General features: G+C 35.5%; 3 protein-coding genes and 1 long non-coding RNA gene across 6 annotated transcripts; 3 read left to right on the top strand and 1 right to left on the bottom strand.

The window, feature by feature from the left end:
• Window positions 1-291: 291 nt before the first annotated feature.
• Window positions 292-1,388, top strand: LOC117626780. The gene is made up of 4 exons (XR_004585629.1): window positions 292-491; window positions 621-673; window positions 777-947; window positions 1,091-1,388. It is a non-coding gene; the product is annotated as an uncharacterized LOC117626780 (long non-coding RNA).
• A 315-nt stretch (window positions 1,389-1,703) lies between these two features.
• LOC117626779 (protein OSB4, chloroplastic-like) lies at window positions 1,704-5,692 on the top strand. 3 transcript variants are annotated; one of them, XM_034358623.1, is made up of 9 exons: window positions 1,704-2,195; window positions 2,285-2,423; window positions 2,882-2,978; window positions 4,208-4,308; window positions 4,441-4,579; window positions 4,710-4,813; window positions 4,892-5,039; window positions 5,196-5,260; window positions 5,373-5,692. In XM_034358623.1, exons 1-9 carry the CDS (start codon window positions 1,852-1,854, stop codon window positions 5,514-5,516), a joined length of 1,281 nt encoding a protein of 426 aa, XP_034214514.1. In that variant the 5' UTR covers window positions 1,704-1,851; the 3' UTR covers window positions 5,517-5,692. The 3 variants fall into 3 exon arrangements, with proteins under 3 accessions (XP_034214514.1, XP_034214513.1, XP_034214512.1); XM_034358622.1 differs by having other exon boundaries at window positions 4,205-4,308; XM_034358621.1 differs by having other exon boundaries at window positions 1,706-2,195; window positions 4,202-4,308.
• A 1,931-nt stretch (window positions 5,693-7,623) lies between these two features.
• On the top strand, window positions 7,624-10,656 carry LOC117624507 (vesicle-associated membrane protein 721-like). The gene is made up of 5 exons (XM_034355799.1): window positions 7,624-8,045; window positions 8,720-8,861; window positions 8,951-9,071; window positions 9,917-9,979; window positions 10,274-10,656. Exons 1-5 carry the CDS (start codon window positions 7,856-7,858, stop codon window positions 10,421-10,423), a joined length of 666 nt encoding a protein of 221 aa, XP_034211690.1. The 5' UTR covers window positions 7,624-7,855; the 3' UTR covers window positions 10,424-10,656.
• Window positions 10,657-10,828: 172 nt separating this feature from the next.
• On the bottom strand, window positions 10,829-12,077 carry LOC117625701. The gene has a single exon (XM_034357235.1). It carries the CDS (start codon window positions 11,950-11,952, stop codon window positions 11,068-11,070), a length of 885 nt encoding a protein of 294 aa, XP_034213126.1. The 5' UTR covers window positions 11,953-12,077; the 3' UTR covers window positions 10,829-11,067.
• Window positions 12,078-24,210: the final 12,133 nt, after the last annotated feature.

Below are 24,210 nucleotides of genomic sequence, written 5' to 3'. Positions count from 1 at the left end.
AGTTATAGTCTAGATAGCCTGAAGGTCATCAATATCTCTGGTTGTGAAAGTTTGGTCTATTTATTCAAGAGAGACACATTGTACAACCTTCCAAACATCGAAAAAATCTCAGTTGAAAAGTGTCCGAAGATGAAGGCTTTGATAGAGTCCAAAGGAGACAGTGGCGACCTACTTCCATTTCAGCTTCAACCTCATCTTGATCACCTAAAAGTCATCCATATCTCTGACTGTGAAAATTTGGTCTACTTATTCAGGATTGAGATGTTGCAATCCTTGCCAAAACTCAAAAAGATCTCCATCAGGCGACGTCAAGTGAACAATTACAATAAGGCAAATGAGCCCAAAGAGTTGGTGTTGGTTGATCCACTTGAACTCAACAAGACCGAATATGAGGGAAAAATGAAGGGTAATAATCCTGACCAGGAGCAAACCATTTGGAGCTTTCCTGAACTGAAGATGGAGATCATAACTTCTCACCAACCCAATCCAAGGTTAGTCTTTCATTTGCACATCAAAGTTAAGTTCGTTAGACAACTTGTTGCTTTCACAATTCCCCTTTACATTAATTGAAAACTGCTAACTAACTCTGGTTTTCGACTTATTTTTCATGAAAACATCAGCTTCAGTACGTTCTCTGTCTCCAAACGGATGATGAACAGGAATAGCAGCTTCGGTACGTCCTTTGTCCCACAAACAAATTTATGTTTCATACAATAACTGTCGATTTGGTAATTCACCTTTCCTTTCAATTTTTTTTTTTTTTTTTTAAAATTCAGATCATAAGGGGGTTTTCCTGCAATCGACTACTCAGCTTACTCCTCATCACATTAGCAATCTGCAGACAGCTATGAGTTCCCCGCAGTCTAAGCGAGACAAGGACATTCGGGCTGCAGTGCTGTAGAAAGTTGCTGCATCCATCATGTCCACACCTCAAAATTATGCAGAAGGTAATATGTTAGACAGACCAAACAATTAATTCTCTTTGTTTGTTTTTGTGTGTGTGTGTGTGTGTTCTAGAGACAATCTGTTCTTTATATATATATACATACACATGTTTTGTTTCTGATGATACAGTTCATTATATCTGTAGGATCATGAGGAAGGACTGAACCTATTTTTCTCCTACGTACCTTCTTTTGAGTTCCATAACAAAGTACTTTTTATCTACCCTTTTTCAACTGTTGTAATAATTCGGGACGCAACCTGACTTAGGTTAATAAGATCTGGTTGATGCACAGACACACAGACCTTCCTTGCTCGACCAATTGATCCATATGTTGTAATGTACAATCGTTTCATTAATTCCTCTGTGACATGAATGAGAATAGCGTGGAACTCTCAGAAGGAAGACATATATGATATGTTTGTTGCATGAATAATATGTACTTGTTTAGTACTACATGATGGATTCTTTTGCAATCATGTGCCCTAAAATTTTCAATTATTTCCTTGGATTGTTTCAAAAACCATACTCTGCTTCGATTCTTTTGCTTTGAATTTTAAGTTGTAACACATTAATGGATTAAACTAGCTTATCACGACAGTTGGCTCAAGTTTGAATCCCTCCTCTTAAATTTTGATATACAAAAGGGGAAATCGAATTTGAATGTAATAGGCAGACACAATTTCTTGTCTAACTGGACCCGCATGTGCCAAGTTGTGATACTTTGGCAATTGGCTTAGGTATATCGGTCCTATTTACGGATGTTCCCCTAAACCATGCTGTGTTTGCTTAAAAAGCGTATCGCACGGTACCAATCACAAAAGCATACGGCTACCTTGGTCCTCTCCAGTCTCCGTTCCTAAAACCCCAGAAGCGCAGGACCAAAAACCCGAAGGTTGATTTTGGCCATGAATTCAATATGCAGAGCAATAACCACAAAAAAACGCCTTCTTCCCTTGCGTCCCCTACAGCTTCTGCAATCTCACTACGCCACCACCACTGGAAAAACTAAACCCAAAACCCAAAACACTAAAACCATCACTAAACCTCCTCCTTCCGAACCACCACGACAACCACCGCCAAAGGTCGATTGGCCTAGGCCGGTCGAAGTCCCGTTCCAGCCGAAGGTTGCCAATTCAGTGCGCCTCATTGGTCACGTGCATACCCCTCTTCAATCCCAAGCCACCCCTGATGGGAACCTTTGGGCTGCCACCATTCTCTCCTCTTCTTCATCTTCGTCTCATCCTCTAAAGTATTGTTGATTTTAATTACTTTTGTTTGTTTCTTTTTTTGTCATTTTGTAGGAGATTTTGATTTTGCGTTGGGTTTTGTTATTTCCAGGATGCCCATAATATTTGAGGGTGACTTGGCTCATATTGCCAGTTTGCATTTGAAAGAGAATGACTTTGTGTTTGTAGCTGGAAGTTTGAGGTCGGATTTGCTTCATCTAAATGCTAGTAAGGGCCAGACCCCTCTTCAGGTAACATCTATGGACTCTTTAAGGTGAATTTCCAGTTTCTGTGGTTGCTAGAAATGTGGGTACACGTAATTTCACTTAGATAATGTAAGTGTTGAGTTTGGATTGACATCTGTGCTATCACTTTGTTTCCTGATGTAATTAACTGGATGTCTTTTATATTGGCGACTCTGTAATCTCGGGGCATCTCTGTGTCAAAAGAAGCCAATGCTGCCTTAACTCAAACTTGCATTGAGCAATTTATTAGTATGGTTGAGTTTATTTTAATTCTGCAGTTTTCGTAGTTTCGTTCTTGCTGCTTGTAATTCTGAGGCTTATGTCACATGGTTAGAAGCAAATATTACTGTGATTTCATACTTTGTTTTAGCAAATGTGGCTGGTAGAAAAATTTTGCTCAGTATTTTATCTCTTTCCCTGTCGTTTCTTTTTATTGGTTTGTACTGACATGTATCGAACATTAGGTTATGGTGCATACTCTTTATTTTGTCGAAGAATCTTCTCAAACGAAAAAAAGCTCTAAAGATGACAGACAAGAAGAAAAGACCATTGATCACACAGGTAAATTCTTTTAAGTGATTCTCAGCCTGTTTTGTCACCTTATAGTACTTGGATGGTCATCATGCACTCAAGGATCTAGTGCTACCTTTCCTATGTAATGTTGAACCCTGGGGGATTTGACATGCTGAAAACATTGCCACTAGAGTGCATGAATTTGATTTCATTAATCCATACTTCTGTTGGCCTTTTATTTTTATATTTCAGATGTAGCATGCATTTGTGATTTACAACATTCAATTAGTGATTACTTTGATTTGAAATATAATGTTTATATCTGTTGAAAGAGTTTATACCTGTTCCTTTTATGCTGGCATGTTTGCAACTTTGTATGTTGTTTGTGGATGTGGTCGTTTGCATTTTTCTTATGCCTTCCTCATTTTACTCTTTCTACTTCCAATTTTTCTTGTCTCCGTTAAAAAGTCTAATGTTCACACCTAAATCCCTCCTCACCTTTGGAGGTGCTATCTACTTCATTAGAAGATGCTATCAAGAAGAATGTTGGAGAAATACCTTTGTGCTACAAGGTTTGGGGTAATTAGGAGTTAGTATGGAGTGCTGTGTAGTTTGTTTGTTTTTATGTTTTACCATAGTAAACTGTTGTTCTAGATTTTCATAAACTGTTTACATTAGACATTCAGCTTTGCTTGGATTGGTAGGTACTAAAATACAGAAACTGAAATCCAACCAGCGTATTTGGTTGTGTAATTTCCAATCTGACCCTAACTGAACTTCCTCAAAAACTTGGTTTAGCTCGTTTACATTTGGGACCACGACAGTCAGTTTGAGAATAGCTTTCAATATAGTGAAACATTCTAGGTTTGTGCGAAATTGGATGTCCACCGAATTCTTGTGAACACGGAAAGCAATAGCACCGCCAAATGTGTTATTGATAAATTTCTGAGGTTGAGTTTATTAGGTTTGTTAGGTTATCATCACCTTTTTGAGTCTCTTGACTGTCACAAGCTTGGTTCCTTGGTTTCCTATTTAAGATTTCTTCAGCATACTAATCTTTTGCACATTTTGAATTCCTACTAGAATATTTCTCTTCTAGTTATTTTGAATTTATAATTTTAGATAATATGACTTCTTTACTATGTGGAAAATTATGTTTTTTGTTCAGCATCAATAATACAGTGGACTTAACGGTCATTGAAGTCAAACTAAAAATGATACCCTAGTTACCATTTAACAACCTCTAACAATTTTCATACATACTTTTATAGTAGCAGCGGGTGTAAAGGAGGACGTGGAGAAATCATGGAAAAATCTCCTCACGTGGAAAGATCTCCTTGCCAAGCCTCATGAGTGGTGGGACATCAGGTTGAAAGAGGTAGCAATTTTTATATGGGTTATTTCAATTGATTTTTTTTTCTTTAGTACCATTTATGTTTTAAATAAATGGGGATGTTGATCCTTTGATATGTTAAACAATTAAGTATAATCCATTATAATTTGTGCGCAGGATAATCCGAAGGCTGCAGCATTTGAACGGAAGAATAATGGCGAAGTACTTCGGATTGACGACTCAACTCCTGAATGGATCCGAAATAAGTTAGATTCCACAACATTTGATCAGAAACCTATATCAGATAGTTGTGAAAGTAATTGCTTGACACCAAAATTCCACATGTCTTTTTATAATGCTTGGTTTACTTGATTAATTATATGTTTAGAGTGTTTTTATTACTTTTAATCTTGTTACTGATGAGAAAGGACTGACTTGTTTTTCAGCCAGCTTGAAGAAAGATGGGGATTCTACGTTAGGTCCTTGGAGAGACCTTCTTGATAATCCAAAACAGTGGCGGGATTACCGCAAACCCAAGCTCAATGGATTGGTGATGATTCATTCAAATGCCTTTGATATCAGACTGATTTTGTTGGTAAAAGCTATGACATAATTGTTTCCTTTACAGGTAAACCCGAACTACCCTGATTTCAAGAGCAAGGATGGTAGTCATGCACTCTGGCTTAACAAGGCACCACAGCCGGTTTTGTCAGAACTTGAAGGCATGGAGTTTGGTGTTCAAATTCAGAAGTCAAAACAAGCAAAGGAGAGTAGAGGTGAGCCTGCACAAGTTTGTCATAAACTACGCCGCACTATCTGTCCAACTTGTACTCTGCTATCATTTTATGCCACTGTTTAATGCAGTGAAGGGTTGTGGATTTTTCATAACCTATTCAATCAGATATCTGCTTTTTTAATCCCACTCAATTCAGGTGATGAGTCCTGGAAGGACTTGGTGGAAAACCCGGGTAAATGGTGGGATAATAGATTGGAAAAGGTAATCTGTTGAATTTGATCTGTTTTTTACGCTACCTTCCCTTCCCCCTCCCCCCAAAAAGAATTATTTCTGTAATTAATTTGTTGCCTTGCTACTTTTTTAATGCTCACAGCGGAACAAAAATGGTCCGGACTTTAAACACAAAGAAACTGGTGAAGCACTATGGCTCAGCAGTTCTCCGGCATGGGTGCTACCTAAGCTGCCACCTTTAAGAACTAAGCAAGCTGTGACGATTGGCAATACGCCTCCCGCATGAAACAAGCAAGCATCTGTTAGTTGTGTTTGAGCAAATCCTGGAAAATGGATTTTGGCTGTCCTGATATTCCAATTATTCTGATGTTTTGCAACTTATTGCACCTGTTTATAGTAGCGTCGGAGACCACATGGATGATTATTTACTTCTTCCATCTTGCCCTGCTCATGTTTAATATATTTCTGAAATGTACCATGCTATATAGAAAATACATCTTCAGGGATGTATATTTTAGGGAAATTCACTATTATACCCAATATAGGGGGCTTAAATTATTAATTTTTTTAAAAAAAATATATGAAATGGACTTTAGAAATTCACTCAAAGCTCATTTATAACATAACAAAAAGCCTTTTAACTTCTTATAAATTATAAAATTGCCATTAATTTCTTAAAACAAGTCCAACTCTAAAACTTCATAAAAATACCCAAAACATTCAACAGGGTATCAAATAATTTAATAATCAAAATTAAATTCAACAAGGCTAGCTGTCATTTTTTTTGTTTGGATTTGTTTATAGAAATTAAATGGTGTAGAGTTTATCTATATTATTAGCGCTAAGAATGGATATATGACTAAATATCTCTATATGCTAGAAGGAAGGCCTTATTTTTTTCCTCTAGCTGCTTGGAGCAAGGCTCTTATATGAAATATTATATCAGCTCCCAGTACAAAAGCAAGGGATGAAATCTGTCTTCCCTTTTTTTGCTTTACCAAATATTATTCTAATTGCAGTGTTTGAAAAAGGATGCAATGACCCCAAAAAAAATATATAAAATTTGGCTAGTTTTTTGCTTAAGTCGCTTATTTGTGGCAAAGTACTTATCAGTGTAGTGGTTTGGAGCTACTGCTCCTTCAGAAAAGATCTTTGGTTCGAGTTCTAGTATCCGTGTAATGTATGTGAGTTTAGTATATTATCGCTCATCTTAATAGAAAAAGTCCTCCAAAAAATATATATCACTTGGAGAACCCTTTTTTATTTATTTCTGTTTTGAGAAAATGATAGAAGAAAATGAAACTCTTTATTCCTTTTTGTATTTTCTTCTTTCCTTTCTTGTGTGGGTATGAGACTGTGAGTGGTTGGTGACGTTGCGGGTAGGGCAAGTTGATGCTTTATCTCTTTTTATTATTTATTTTTACGTTTCTTTTTCATATTTAAAAAAAAAGAGTAAAATATTGTTATTCCATACAACGCAAGTAGGAAAGTAGTTTTTACAAGAGCACCTAAACTATGCCACGCGTAGGAAACATATGACTTTATCCCTAAAATTTTGCTATTTTCTGATTTTTTTTTTTAATTTTTTTTTTTCTGTTCCATAAGATTTGGGTATCATCTCATATGTTGCTCCTCTAATTGGTGGCTGATTACATGCAAAATCTGAACCCAAAGTTATAATAATTGAAAAATCAAACTTTTCAATCAAATATTATCACACTCATTTTCACAAATATTCATATAAATGCTACATCTTATAAATTTTTAATAAAATATTATATTTTCCAACTACAAAAAATATTATATTCTAAGATACATGATCCATTGCGGTATGCCAAATGTTTACACATTACGTTACTATATTGAAAATTGAAACTGCATATTCAAATACGAGTTTACCTATTTATCTATGTTCATAGAGGAAGAAATTAATGTTACAAAATTAATCTAATCCAAAGAGGGAATTTTGAACTTAGGTACAAGAGTCGGGCTTATTGCCCTGATCAAACCCACATCTGCAAAAATGGATGATTGTTTATTGAACATGTGATATATTCACAATGTCATGTTGTGAATTACAATTGCACATTCTTATAGAACTTTATCTAATCAACAACCATAATTTATGCCTTCATGATAAAAACAAACAGATGGACAGTAGAAATTTACTTCTATGATGGAATCTAATTTTTATATGATAATTAGCATATTTAAGAAAGAAAATAAAAATAAAGTAGAGCTTATGAATCACAGATAAGTCCGACCTCACAAAAATCTTTCCCCAAAATCCCCTCTCTCTCTAGTTTAAAATCCGTAATCAGATTCAAACCTCACATTTCTTCTTCCAGACTTCTCTTTCTACTTTTTAAACCTCATTAAACCCCCCAACTTTCCCCTTTATCTCTCTCTCTCTCTCCCAAAAAGAGCCAAAACAAAACCAGTGTGGGAGAAGGCGCTTGACAGATCACAGAGAGAGAAAGAGCGCTTCACACAAACAAAACCCAAAAATCCAAAACAAAATCAAAAGGAGAAAAAAAAAAAGAAGGAAAATACAAAACCTCTGTTCCTCTCTCTGAAACCAAAAGCTAAGCCAAGCAGGTGGTCTCAGAGGAAGGCTCAAATCAAATGGGGCAGAAGTCGCTGATCTACGCGTTCGTAGCACGAGGCACTGTGATTCTGGCAGAGTACACGGAATTCAGCGGCAATTTCAACTCCATAGCGTTCCAGTGCCTCCAGAAGCTTCCCGCTACCAACAACAAGTTCACTTACAACTGCGATGGCCACACCTTCAATTACCTCGTCGACAATGGCTACAGTAATGCCCTTTTTTCTTTATTTTTGCCTCCCGAGAAAATTTTCTCGTAGGAAAATGACGGAGAAACTACTTTATGTTGTGTTGATTATTTGCTTTGTTCATTTTATTTTGTTGTGCTCGCAAGCCGAAGTGAAGTTGAGGGTTCGTTTGATGTACTTAATTGTTCGTAGATCTGTACTTGATGCTGATGTTTGGGCTCATTTTATGAATTTTGAGTTATGGCCCTGGTTTTCGATTCTGTGCTTTAGAGGTTTTAGATCTTGGATCTTATTCTTACATTAGAAGATATCTTTTTGTTGCTTTGCAACTATGCATGAGTGAATGCTGTTTCCGTGTGATTGGTTTTCAATTATATTCAAACATCAAGTGTCATTCTAGAGTAGGTATTAGTAGATTGCATCTCATTTCTTTTTGAATGTTGAACTGAGCATATTTCCAATGCCTTGATTTCCTGGTTTTTCACATATCTAATCATTTTGGATGTTGAATTTGCTAGGAAATGTGACACTCTTAAAACATTCGAACTAATGCTGTGTTGCATAGGCTTCCTTTCATTTCGTTGAGCTATCTTCATAAATACTTAGAACCGAATATTTTTAAATTCTTGTTAGCGTCAGTTCATAATTTACTATTATCTTATTCAATAGGTTACTGACTGATGTTTCTTGTTGCAGCGTATTGTGTGGTTGCAGATGAATCATCTGGAAGACAAGTACCTATCGCTTTTCTGGAGCGTATCAAAGATGATTTTGTTTCAAAATATGGTGGTGGAAAGGCTGCTACAGCCCCTGCCAATAGCCTTAACAAGGAATTTGGGTATCATACCTGATTCGGTTCATGTGAAAGACATCCAAATTCAATTTTGTCTGGTTAAAATAGCTAATTTGGTTTTACATTACTTGCAGGTCAAAATTGAAGGAACATATGCAGTACTGTGTTGATCATCCTGAAGAAATAAGCAAGCTTGCAAAGGTGAAGGCCCAGGTTTCGGAAGTTAAAGGTGTTATGATGGAGAATATTGAAAAGGTACACTGCATGGGTTTATTGGTATTGAATACTTGTTTTTTATTAGATTGTTTGCCATGGATGGGATACGATGTTATTGAATCCAACTGACTTACCTTAATTCACCTATTTATTTCTTTATTTTTTCTCTTTTTTGGCCAGCTATTTCTCAGATTTGGGAATCTATTGATGGAATAAGGGTTTTTCACTCCGACTTGATGAAATTGTTGAACATTTAGGTGCACGCACATGTGCTCACACAAACATGTCCATAAATGTGCATGTGCGCGCTTTTGTAATGTTGTTAGAACCTAAGTTACCTACACTATTGGGCACTATGGCACAAGTAATGGTAGTTGGGACTCAGGAACTGGATCTGGAATGAGTCTTAAGGATAGAGGTCCATCTTGTTTCCAATGTTCAGGTGAAGGAAAAGTATCCTAGCCTTGAAAAATGTTATGATTATCTGTGGAAGATAAATTTTTCTTTAAAAAGACTCCATGAAGAAAAATAACTTGACCATTTTTTTCTCACTTGTAGACCAGACCTGACCAGGAGTATATTTTGCTAGTCTTTATGATCAATCTTGTTCTTTATGCAGATTGTTTCAATCTTGTGAAAATAGACTCATTCTTAAAAACAGCAAGGACTAAAATACTCAAACCACAAAAACCATATTCTAATAACCACCATGACCTTGTTTACTGTTTCTGGAGAAGAAACAGAATTCAAAAGTAATTCCAGCAAATTGACTGTGAAGGGTTAATTTTTTTTGAGTATAAGATGATGCCTTTTCATAGCGTTTTTTTTTTTTTTTTTTTTTCTTTCTGAATACTCATATGTCCTCATCTTGCGTTTTGATGCAGGTTTTAGATAGAGGGGAAAAGATAGAGCTTTTGGTCGATAAGACTGAGAACCTTCATCAACAGGTCCTCTCTCTCTCTCTCGTGCGTAAGCACATGTTACTAATACTGTGAATTTAAAAACTTGAAATTATCTATTTTTCCCCGTATGTACATGGCCTCAAGTATGTAATGATTCATAAAAGGGCTTTAAACACTTCCTGTATAATTTATGATTGCTTTCCACAGTTCATGAAGTCTAATTCTGAATCTATGGTTTCCACAGTTCGAAATTGATTCATCTTTTCAAGATTTTATTTCCTTTGAAAGAATTGTTATTCTATGTAACCTACTTATGGGGGAAACTTGATCTGCTTACAGGCACAGGACTTCAGAAATGTTGGGACGAAAATGCGGAGGAAGATGTGGCTGCAGAACATGAAGGTGAAGCTGATTGTTTTGGGAATCCTGATCGCACTAATCCTTGTCATAATCCTCTCCGTTTTCCATGGTTTCAACTTTGGAAAATGAGCTTCAAGAAAAGCTTCTGGTCTTGCCAGTCCAAACTTTTGCAATTATATGTAGTATTATTATAAGAGAAAGATCATGTGTCTGTTGCAAGTCTGGTTACAAATATGTGTCAAAAGGCGAAGACGTATTTTTTGTGTGAATGAATGGAACTCCCTATATGATGTTACTACCTAGTCATAAGAATGTTTTGCTAAGAAAAAGAAATTCAAATTGCTTATTGCTTTAAAGCGTATTGTCTCGCATCTTGAAGTGCTTTGCTCATGAATTAAATGCTTTTTTGCAAAGTTCCTGTGGCAGATAGTAATGTGTTTCTGAATTATATTGCAAAGCTGAATTCCATTATACGTCCATGCTTGTTGAAATATTATTGATAGTATACAACATTCGGAATATTACACCATCCAAAACGTTTAAATGAGTAAAATCTGAGTTCAATAAAGAAACAAAAACACTAGCTCCGATGGTTAACAGGGCAGTTGTTGATCTCATAAAGGTCAGAAGTTCGAATCCTGGGATGCCCTTCAAAAAGAACCAAATCTGGTTATTAAATACATGATGAAAAAATAGTAAACACAACAACTCTGAAAATTTTCCAAAACAATTCAATATTTTTGTATCAATTACAAAGTTCATCAAAATTGAAACTATCTTTTATCATCATCATCATCATCATCAAAATTGTAACCAATTTTACTGTTATTATTCCAACATACTCTTTTCCCTCCTCTACAAACCCCACTTCTCAAATTCAAACCCAAACCCGCCACCCCTTTCTCCTCCTCAACCCCCAATCCAATCCTAAACCTCACTCTCCCCATCTTCTTCTCCTCCCCCAATTCCAAGCAAAACCGTTTCTCATTCCCACCATTCCCATTCCAATTCCCACTCTCACTTACTCTTTCACTTTCACTTTCATTCATAACACCACCACCGCCATTCCCAGCCACCATATTCTCCCACAACTCCTCACCATTCCCCCTCTTCGCGACCGTTTTCTTTACATCCGGGAATGCTAGAAGCCATCTTGGCACGTGCAAATCCCTCCCGGAATCCGTTTCCACCGGAAACGGAATCCGTTTCTCTGTATCCAATTTCTCGGCCCGCGGAATCGGCCTGGCGAATGGGGTTTCCTCGTTCCAGCTGACGAATTTGGCGAGATCGGTCAAAACGCTCGAACCCAAAACGCAGAAGCCGTTTTCGTGGAGAAAGGAGGCGCCTTTGAAGCCTTGCACCGACTGCAAGTCATGGAGGGCGTTGGTGAAGTCGAAAACGTTAGTGTTGGTGCGATTGGCCATGGCGGCGTAGGAGGCTGAGGCGGAAGCTATGGCCTCGATGTACTTGATGGCGATGTGGGCTAGGGTTTCGACGGCGGAAGGCTTCGTGGCTTTGAAGCCGACTGATTGACTGATTTGAGACGCTGCGATTCTGGCTATGGCGAATGAGAACTCCGATGGGGTTGGGTTTGGGCTTGTCGTTGGGGGTCCTTGTTGTCTTGGTGTCTTTCGTTTTGATTTTGATTTTTGGGACATGATGGTGACTGACTGGTGGTAGTGGCGATGGTGGATTGGAGAAGAGAGGGTTTTCTGCTTGCAGACGGTTTAGGGTTCGAAACTCTAACCGTGCGACAACTTTGGCCCTTTTATTATTGGCCACTCTTAGATATTTTGAATTAATTATGAGAAAATGGATTTTTTCAACCTCCTATCCAATGCCATCGGAAAAGACAGAAAAATTATAATGTAGTACTAAAATACGGTCACAAGAACATTATTGTATTAATAATTAACGCGAGTAGCATGCGGTATCAGAAAAAACGGAGAAATTATAATATGATACTAAAATATGATCACATGAATATTAATATATTAATGATTAGCGTGAGTAGTTTGCGCAAGACATACGTAAAATTTATTTATTGCAATCTTCTCCTAATTAATTTTCTTCTATCGAATATAAAAATAAATAAATAAAAACAAGAAACATGGAATGTTGTCCAATAATGAACCATGCCAAAACCATATGAGAGTAGTACAAAGAGAAACTGTCCAATTGTATTATTAGATTCTAGGAGTTTTCACAATTTCAATGCCTCTTCTTCCTTCCCCAAGAGATTGAATTACAAGTTAGATGGACAAGCAGGTTTATTTGATGTGCTAATAGCCAGGAGACAAGGTTTCTGGCCAAAGAGATTGTTGCCAATGGAGTTTAAAGATTCATAACAACAAAGTATATAACTATATATTCATGGAACATGCACTTTCACAAGGAATTCTGAACCAGTCACAAGGATAATATTTCTGGCCCAAGCAAAGGGAATTACAATTAGAAGATGAGGTTGCTGGGTTGGACTTGGGCTAGACTTGAAGTTGAAGTTGAAGTTGCTTTAAGGTAGCCAAAATTGGATCTACAACTTGATCAAAAGAGTGGATTGGGCTTTGGGCTAACTAAAGTGCAATGAAAAATTAATTTGGGACCATATGCTTTGGGCTAGCTTTGTTGCCAACGCAACCAAACTACAACTTTATAGCCGATAACTCCAATTTCATTTTTCTTCTCTCATTTTATTTAGGATACTGTTTGCCTTCTTCTCTGTAAGGAGGTAATCCTCTTTCTTGCGATCACAGTTTGACCCATATGCCAAAATAATTCATTAAAAAAAAACTTATGCACACATGCCCCACTGCTATTAGTAGGATTGTAGGAGCTCCTACTTACATAGTAAGGAGGGATTGATGTGTACCATTTTGGCTTAAAGACTTGTTCTATTTGGGGCTTCTACTATAGTTGTTACACGTCATTTTCAAACAGCTATTAGATCTCCTATACCATCCATGAGCATGGCTTTTTTTTTTTTTTTTCCTTAATGAACTTTGGACCAAATGTGGTTCGACCGACTTCATTATCATGATTTATATAGTACGGTCTACCTGCCTCAGCTTGATGAAAAGTTAGATCCCATTTAGAAAATTGCACCACATCCACCTACGAATTTGTTCACATGCCATGAATTTGCATTTAAATTAGTTTTAACTTTTGGAAGATTCTGGTATGACTTGACTAAGATTCTTGGCTTTGGATTCAATAACATGACTTGGAGACCATGCTCTGGTCCAGCATTTGATTCCTTTATAGCTACGACATGCAATGTTGGGATGACCAATAAAGTTTGATGGGCGACATTTACTCTTTTCAACCCCATTTTTTTAAAATGCTCATGGTAGTTGTGCCTAAAGTCTCACTTAATTTTTATTATTTTCTTTTGCTCAAAAGTTTATTCATAGCTTGTTGATGTGTGATATAGGTTGCTAATCCTGCCATAATCTTAGATTTAGGTCACTTTCCATGCCATCACCCTTCTCTTCAACGCTACACTTGAATCTTTCAAAGGGAGGAAAAGTTGGGAGCTCATCTAGAATGGAGTAGTACGTACATCTATTTTCCTCTTGTTTTTTTGTTTTTTTTCTCTCTCTCTCTCTCTCTCTACATATGTGTGTGTGTTTTTAAAAATGGCCATCCCATATGGACAACCTTTTACAAGTTCCCATATGTTGTCACCATTATTCCTAATATGTTTGCAAATAGCGTTAAGAAGATGATTTAAATTCAACTTCAAATGTAGTAGCTGGTTGAACCCTAAATTATAAGTATCTGTTCCTATCAATTTGATTAAATAAAAAAAGTTTACTTAATTACATCAAGATTTGAACTTTAACACAACTCCTAACTCCAACCCCTTCAATATAAGCGAAAACAAGAAAACCCCACCATTCCCTCTACTTTGGACCATATCTTGAAGAATTCAATACCTCTCCCTTTCTCTCCAACTCAAGAACCCATTAAAGTTTTATTGGCCATCTTTTGGGTTTATCTTGGCAATTAAGAATTTGAAGTTTAAGGGTTTAAAAGAAAAGGGAAAAGGAAGTGAGATGATTGATCTGCTGCACTAATTAGGTTTGATGTTGCAATCTTGGAAAACGCATAAATGGGATCATGGGATGAAAGAGAGGTTGTGGCCTTGTAGACTTTAGCATATGCGATTTCTGTCGGTGGGATAAGATTATGTGCTTCCAAGGGCATCTTTCTAACTCAATGAAAAAAGAATGGCTAGCAAAAGGTTCCCCTTTTATTCATATGTTGTTTTTACCTTCCTGGATACTTCAGCTTTATTGGGTTTTGATTCAATTCAAACATGGAATTAATAATCCAACCCCTAGATATTATGCCCTACCTTTACTTCTACTCCACCATCTCTTTATATCCTACCAAATCCATCTTCCTAAAGCAAAACCAATGGCACTCCTCAAAATTCCCACTTAAAGGATGTGCTACTTGGAAGACTATCATAAACTCTCTCTCTCTCTCTCTCTCTCTCTCTCTCTCACATGCTGTCATATGAGTGGGTGCAATGTTATAAAGTGAAAATGTGGTGTTGAGAGAGAGCAAAGGGAGGCAACAACATCAAAATTTTAAGGTGATGAACATAGCTGGTAGCTGGATTGTGTCCCCTCAGGGCCCCACCTTAAATTCAGACTTGCTTGGCCCACAACTTTTGATGTAGATCCATATTTTATGCCAGGCTTTGTCCACTCCATCACCATCAAATTCCACCCCCACCTATGTGCATGGAATATGGATATATCTGCAAAGTGGACTTGCCTTCTTTATGACACACCTTTCCATTTCTTTACATTTTTACACTACTGGGGACCAATCCCTAATCAAACATTCAAAGACTAAATTGAAAGAGAGAGAGAGTGAGTAGATAGATACTAAGATCCTCCAATTTAGGTCAGCTTTCTTAGGCCCACTCTCACAAAACTACAATAAAAAAAGAAATGAATGGGGCTGTTGGTTGTGTGTGTCATTTTCATACTTGCCTCACAATTCAGAGAGAGCAGAGCCAACAAGCATACCATGTGGTATGAACTTCGAGCTTGTCCTCTTAACCTGTTATGTTATTGTCTTTTCAATATGGACACACGCATATATACATATGCTGTCAACCCATCAATTTTTTCTTTTCAAATTTTTTTTTTTTTTGGGGAGCCCAGAAAACCATCTTATTGTTTCTTGTGTGTTTTCTGAAAATCAAAATTAGATTAGTATTCAAGTTCCTCTTTGACCAGGCCAGAAAAGAATATCAGCTTTATCTTTTTCTATATTTATTAATTTTTAATTAAATTTGCCATACATGTTGCAGTGTTGCACGTTACCTCCAATTTATATATTTTTTGTGCAGAGTTAGTAGAAACACATGAGTTTTGGAGAGTGATAAAGATGTGCCATAAAAACAAAATTATTGATTTGATATTGTTTTGGTCAAGAACGGCATGTATGGAAAGCAACAAAGTTGGGTTTGCTACTTCATCTCATCTTTCATTTTTATCAATCGAATCGAAGGTGACAAATTGGGTGGTTAGTTTCTCTGAATTGCTACATCACATCTAACAGGAAAGACAACCCTAAATTATATATATTCAATCAAAACCAAATTACTATAAGAACACCTCACAAGTCACAAAACGCCAATAATCTTCACGTCTACAAGCAAGAAACAAGATAACTTGAGACAAAAAAAAAGAGTGAAATATTCCCATTTCTTCTTCAACCAAAATGGTGCACCACGTAAGTGGACATTATTTGTTTATTGGATGCGTGCCGATATTCATCATAAATATATTTATAATATTTTGGATGACAATGAGGAGATGGGTGATGGGTCAAGGCCACAACTTGTTCATGTCATCTAGTACATATATAAACAGATTGTCATAACCAAAAATCCCCACGCAACAAAGAAAGGCCAAAGATTCATTGCACTTTTCTGTGGTCCGCGCCTTGAATGATTAGACGTTAAGTTCGAAGAATTAAAGGTTAATTGTTTGTCAACAAATTGAGGTTTCAAATTCCATTTCCACTTTTATTTGCTTGAGGATACTTCTAAGCTCCCAATAATATCGAGTTCAAGTATTTGCTTGGTAGAGCGATTATAACTGTCAGAGAGATTAGTTTAGTTGGTTGTTAATGTGAGCAAAGTATTTTAGGGTTACTTTATTGTTTAATTAGTACACTTTGTGTTTCTTGTTCAACCGATATTAGATAAGTAGAGATTCAAACACAATACTTCGAATGTAAGAATAACTATTTTTAACCACTTGAATTATAAAATATTGAAAATTAAGAGAGCAACTTACCGACATCTAATATTTTATACTTTAACAAGCCACGTAGGTTGATCGATTTGATGTATGACAATTCTTGAGTGATAAAATAAATAAAATTGTCACTGCACATTTAGAATCGAGTAAAAAGAATGAAAAAAAAAAGATTGAAAAGAAGAAGACGGTTCAAAATATTAAACGGCCGGCCAACACAAACAAATCCAAATGCATGTGAAAGCAATGCGACCTTTTTATTAATATATTTTTTCTTTTTCAACAGAAAAATAAATCAATGATCACACTTGTCAAACATTCGTGATAATTAGAAAAAACGTGAGTGAAAAGGACTAATAATTTATCCGTCTTGGTTAGAGCCAGTATCATTTCAATTGAAATTCACTATACGACTTTTAAAACATTTCAAATCTCAATTTGGACTTTTCTTTTTGTTCTACTTTTTTTTTTTCAACATAAAATTCAACACCTATAGAAACCTCTCAAACATGCCCAATAATTAAATACAGAATTGTACTGCTGCTAAATAGTGCAAATGAAAATTACTAATATCATTCAAATTGAATCATCAATTGCCAATGACTAAGAATACAACATTGGGACCTTTTTTTTCTCGATAATACGACGGAGTGGTTTAGGGTTTTTAAGCCGTTGGCAGTTCTAACAATGGATACTCATGGCTCGGAAACATGCATGGTGGTTGAGACCAAAAAAAAACTTATGCATGGTGCATTTCAGTTAAAATCTTAGGCCTCCTACTTCAATTCATTTTGTCTTAATCCTTATGTTGTAGGGTGCTTTTCGAGGTTGTTTAATGAAAGTTCTTCTTATCGTAAACAAACAAACAAAAAAGATAGAATAATTTTATCCTAACTTAATATGAAAACAACATAATGAATAAATTTCCATCATTACGTCAATCAAATTGTTTGTGACGTGATTTTTTTGATACATAATACGAATAATGATGATAATAAATCATATCATGGGACCCATGTTAATTTTCAAATTAAATTACTGAATCCATTATTATATATAAGTTAAATGTAGTAAACTACATTTTTCTTATGCGTACATCTCGACTAAATTCAAGAGGGTTTTTGCTTAGATAGTATTGTTAATTTTTCTCAACAATTTGGACAGATTTTTTTTAAAAAAAAAATACATTTCTCTTATGCGTACATCCTAACTAAATTCAAGAGGGTTTTTGCTTAGATAGCATTGCTAATTTTTCTCAACAATTTGGACTGAAATTTTTTTTTAAAAAAAAAAAGAGGGGACAACTTAGATAACACATTAATTGCATGACATGTTATGGTCATGTTAATTCAGTCGACTTTCACTTTCAATCCTTAGCAAAAACAAAAACAAAACACAAAACACAAATAAGGAAGCTTCTGTTTCAATTTCTTGTGAACAATAATCGTCCTTAGATGATAGCTTCATATCCCGCCTTAATTAATGGAGGACGAGAGCAAGATTTGTGCTTCAATGGCGTGGGAAGACCGTAATCTGTACAAACATGTTTTTGTTTCATTCTTTTGTTTTTGTTTTTGTCTGTCTCTCTGCTCTGCATGTCGCAATGAGTTCTCCACCTCACCATCCAATGAATAAATAATAAAACGAAGATTTATTTTTTTAATCACAAGGCTCACAAGCTTTGTGATATTATAAGATTCCGAGGAGTCGGAGGAGCACTATTATTTTTATTTGGTTTTCAAATAAAAAGAAATGGTGACAGTCACCATCCAAACATGCATGCTTTGGATAAACATGGTCATTCTAATTATATTTTAAATCTCTAAACAGAAAGGTTTAATATATAATTAACTTGTTCTGAGTTTCCAATTAGTCTCGTGCTGGTCACTGAGGGACAAAAGATCCCAAATAATGGGTCCAAATCCAGTTTTAGCAAAATCCACAACAAATCTGCATCATCAAATGTTGCTTTCGAGTAGACCGTCCACCATTATTTATTAATTATTTTATTTGGGGAATTTTATTCCCCCTTCTCACACCAACTCGGATACGCAAGTGCTCCTGCTATAATAATCTTGATATTCTTTTCTTTTGTTTTACTACGTGGTGATCATATCATGATATTCTCTTCTTTTCTTTTGTTGTTGTTATTAAGACCAATAATTAAGTATGAGAGAATCTTGAAATTGGGTCATCTAATCCAACCAACAGATTCCGCTCCAGGCCTATATCCAGCACATTATTTTTGTTCTTTAACAAAACAATATCTTTATTGAGTATTACTAAATTTCGTTACGATACATCCTAAAATAAATTCAAAAGGGTTTTTGCTCGATTGAGCAAAACTATCAATTTACATAGTGCATCTAGCTAAACAATGAGCCACCCCATTACATTAACGAGGCACATGAGAGATGATCACCCCGATAGTCGAGGAATCAAGAGAGCCTTAGCATCTTCAATAATATGACCAAAAGCTGAGAAGTCTAAGCTCCAAACACCACAACAAGCCTTCACATACCGCCAGCACCTCAACATGTTCGGCCAAAAACACATCTTTGGACCTCCTAATACAGGCTGCAAAATTTCCACGCCAATCTCAATCCACGACACCCGCACCTCCCAAACTAAGGACTTGATTAAGAGCAAGGAATAATTATATATCCACATCAGTTTATTAACTTATCTAACAAAAATGTCCACGCTTGAACTTATCTCTGACAATTTTAAAAGAAATTAGCAAGGAATAATTAATCATATCCCGAACATCACATGCTTTAAGTAATTAAATACATGTTGAATATGATTAATTCTCCAACGTTAAGCTAGCTCCATGTTAAATCTCAAAAGTCTCTAGCTAATTAGAACAGAGTTTCATTTGTTCATATTTCAAACATTGTTTATTTCATAAGCTATTGTAGTAGGTAAAAAAATTCATTTATTTTCAACGAGTAAGATGCTATTAGCTAGGCAACAAATCATCATATTATTCAATCGTTATTGACAATAATACGATTGTTGGATCTTTGAACCTATTTAATTAGGGACATGCATGTTCGAAAGCAATAATATATATATATATATATATATAATTCCCTCCTAAGTTAATGGCGCATGTGCAATGTACGGAGGTTTGAAAATATTGGGATTTGATTTAGAGTGAAGTAGCTAGGCAGCCGGTGCATGTGATTAGGTTTTTCCTGGAGCATATATAGTACTGAATTTATGTAAGCAGACAGACATGAACTGACTGCTTGCTGTTCATGAGGCATGCATATATAATGGCATATCATTTTCTCAACTAATTCCATGATGCACGAATTAGTTATGTCCTGCAAATTATGCTTTCAGGAAATAATACAGTGGAATCGAAGCTTCTCGCCTCATTCAATCCCAATGAAGATTTCGGAATTCACATTTCTTCTACTTGGGAAATCTTGCACATCACTTTATTTCTAAACTTTGGTATCTTCTTAATAAAGTAGACAATTATATATCCAAATTTCCAGCTAAATGCGTAGCCCGCTGCTATAGTCGTTTATGCATATATGGACAACGCAAAGTATATAGCTTTTTATGCATATTTGGAGACTAGCCTTTTGCAAAAGTAAAACCTAGTGCTATGTTTGCTATCTCGAGAGAGCTCTGTGTTTCAATAAGTGACTCGTTACATTAGCTACACACATATTTTTAGAAATTGGTAAAAACTGTTTGTCCCGTTTACACCGCTCAAATCAAATTAATATGAGGAGAATCAAACTGCAATTAATTTAGTTTGGGTTGGTTTGGTTTGGAAAAACTGATCCCTACTCTATTTGAACTTGACGTTTAAATCTGACCGTACTCATCTCACACAACACCAAACTCATTTGAGAGCTCGCTGCCAAACACTATCAGACCACCAAACTCACCTTACTGCATAACACTCCATCAGACTACAAAACTCACCTTGTTGCCGAACTTGATGCTTCACTTGACAAACCTAAATTTTAATTTATTTTTTTTCAACCTAAACCAAAAATACCGATGTTAATACCTCTTTTTGATGACTTCCTCGATATGTATGAAGCATCCATGAGACTTGTTTGCATCAATCAATTACTAAATAACGATGAAACAAATTATTTAAGTAATACTAAGGATTTTGGAAGTAGAGTTTTTCGGTTTTATGTTTGATTAGGGTTGAATATGGTGAGTATGATGCATTTATTAAAATTATATTTATTTCACAATTCAATATATCATTTGTGGTAATTTTATATTAGAATAAATTAGTAATTCAATAAAAAGTTCAATAATAGACTGTCCTCAATTAATTTTAAGGTTCATTTAATAACACCTTTAATCGTAACTTCAAAAGAATCAAATTTGACACCACTTTTTCGACTCTTCTCATGTATAATATTTGTTAGTACAGAATTCAATAACAAATCAGTAGTTAGTCGTACCCTAATTAACAATAATGTAGGCGTTCTATTTCAACCCCAAACACAAACAGTAGTCTTCCATCTTATTGCATGTTAAAGAAATGGGTATGAGCATGACCACATTGACTTGACATTGGGGATCCATCTTGGGCCGACAATTTTGTTTTCTGTTAGCCTTCAGCTTGTGCCAAAGCAATAAGTCTTTGAACTCCATGTATGGACGCCAACTATGTATCTACTTTTTTTCTCATCTTGTTGTCAAACATTAATAGCACCCACGTCTTCTCCACTCCACCTCCACCACCACCCTCAACTTCATCAATTCTGAAATTCCCAAAAACAATTTATAAAATATACAAATATAGTAACGTAAAAAGAGGACAAAATATAGAAAATTGGTCCAATCTCTCGTCACCTTTGTTTTGTTTCGTTTTTTCTGTAAGTTCTACGAATGCATACTTGGGTAATGTAGAAAGCACGATGTGATATAAATAAATAATTGAAATAAATAAATAAATAAGTTTGTTTTGTGAGTACGACTTTGTTTTGTTTTTATGTTGCACACCTCATCAAAAGCCAAAATCAACTTTGTGATTATTGTGGCCTCAAAGGCGTCATAAAGGCGAATATATACACATACCACTTCACCAAGAAGAGTCCGTGATTAAAAGCTTAATAATGTATCAATTTCTATATTTAAGTAGGTAATCTCTGTCACCTGCTTATCAATAACTTAAGCATATGTGAATTATGTCAGTTGGACAAGGAAAATATGTCCGTCCTTTTAAACCCGAGTTCGATTCCCTTCCTCTTACATTAGAATAGTTTATCGTATTGTAAAAATAAAAAAAATAAAAAATAAAAAAATCTAATAAAGTAGAATAAGTCATCCTCTGAATTAATTAACAGCAAGGTTGTGCAACTTTTAATTTTACCGTTGGTGTGTCACAAGAATCATAATGGATAGGTAGACCCAATCCATCAAAGTGGACATAGAAAAGGATGATAAGCTTTGGTCGCTTTCTCCAGCAGCATACATATCTCTATGCATCATTCCTGACGTGCCTCACGCCTTCAAAAGTCATCAAATCCAAAGTTGTGAAATTGCTTTCAGCTTTATCTCTCAAAAACTCAACCCCACACAGTGGTAATTTTTGTAATATATGCTCTAACAGTAAATAAATATATTCATTTCTCATTTAGTATAATATCATCTTAATTAACAAGCTCCTCCTTCAATTGCGAATACATAATCGATTAACAATGACACATTGTCATAATAGAGAGAAACACTTGTGTGCAACGGGATGTCATTATTTTACTATTCTCGTTCAATCACGCTATGCCACAAGTGATATTTTTTCACTTAACATAGTGTGATTGACTAAAAATAATAAGTGAAACAATGCTATCCCCTTTTCATTTCATATAAGTTTTGCTGTATAATGGGGTGCAAGTGAGATTTGTAGAAGAAACAAAATTGCAAACTTATTTTTCTAGGTTTTTGATGCGTAGCAGAATGTGGTTGGAAGTTGAATTAAAAGGGATAATGCTGTGCTTTGGCTTTAAATAGCAAAGGCATGGGGACCCATTAAGCACATTCGTTTAAACAAACAAAAAATTGCTTGTCATTACAAATTAAGGCTTTCTTAGTCAAAGAAAGAGACATTTAGATTGAGTTTTTGCTTGACCAAAAAAAAAAAAAGATTGAGTTTTTGCTTGAAAAATACCAATATAAATAAACAAAAACTGTATAATATAATTATTCTGGGGTTTTCATTTGGACAAGACAGAGAGACATCAATTTTTGACTAGAACCCAAGATGGAATCAACCCTATTCAAAAAGGAACATAACCCCATTATTCAATCATATCATTGAGAGATTGAAAGCAAAAGATTTTGGCCCACAATTTCAGGGCAGCATATAATTTTGATTAAAGTACGTGACCAGTGACCACACTGTGGCCCTATATAATATATGCACAAATTTTCTCTATCAATCCCTGTTGTTTTGTCCTGCAGCTTCCAATGGAGAGAAATTCCAAGAAAACGACCTCTCCTCCTCACGTCTCCATCAATTTGGTTCCATTTTGGTGTTTGTTTGCGTTGTCAAAGAGAATTCAAATTATTTTACTTAGCTGCATTGTTTGTCAATTAGGCAGAAATCCAAGAATAGATTTGAGTGGAAGCCTGCGGTGCACGAAGTTGCGGCCAAGAATAATATTAACCCTATTAATGCCAAATACAAAGTCGATTACTCGGAGGAGGAAAAAGATGGCAAAATATGGACTGTCGATGTCCTTTTCTTTATATAGACTTCATCTCATCTTGTGAAGGGAACAAGGATGAGTGGGAGATTTCAACTATTTCTTTGACAAAACATGTTATGGTGCGTCTAAAGTTGGGAATCAAATTCGTTGGATACAATGATTTTTCAACTAATTTTTTCTTGCATTCTAGACTGATCAAATTCAAACAAACCATCATTATGGGAATCATGATTAAACAGTTCAACCAAATCTAATTATTTAAAACATGGGTAGAATGAGTTCTTTATTTCAACAGTGTTTGAAAGTGCCTTTAGGTGAGAACATAGGAATCTTCGTCCGGACTAATTTCTTATTTTTCTCTATAATAAAGTAATTCACGAATTCGACAACACGAGAGAAACTTTATTTATTCATCAACAATCGAAGAATGAGATATTTATAATTTAAATGTATAAATTGTGGTTTTACTTGTTTGTATTAGTACATCAATACTTGAAAAGTGCGTGCTGTATTGGCCATACATATGCATATCATCTGAAACAACCGAGGATATTAAATTCAGCTAATTTAGGGAAAGTTCCACATTAAGCATTTGATTAACAATTGAGACGGCGGCATTCATGAACACGACATAGTGGTGTCGAATCATCTGATCTCAATGACTGACCTAATTTTCACTAATTGGGTTGGTTTCATTGTCAATTAAATCAATAATCACATTTAATTAAGCATATGTCCTCAAATTACGGATCTTTGGACTTTTGGAGGGACCAAGTGCTCGTTTTTGCTTTAGCATAAAAGCATGATGACTTTATCATGACTTCCATTTCACTAGCTTTGATCATTTAGCTACCCACTTCAGAAAAGCTCCCCAATCCTACTTCACCTCTTCCTTGCAAGATTATATTTACTTCATTAAGTTAAGGAAAATACT

The sequence above is a fragment of the Prunus dulcis genome, chromosome 4, assembly GCF_902201215.1.
Source record: "Prunus dulcis chromosome 4, ALMONDv2, whole genome shotgun sequence".
Classification (NCBI taxonomy): domain Eukaryota; kingdom Viridiplantae; phylum Streptophyta; class Magnoliopsida; order Rosales; family Rosaceae; genus Prunus; species Prunus dulcis.
This window is presented reverse-complemented; position numbering and strand designations above follow the sequence as displayed.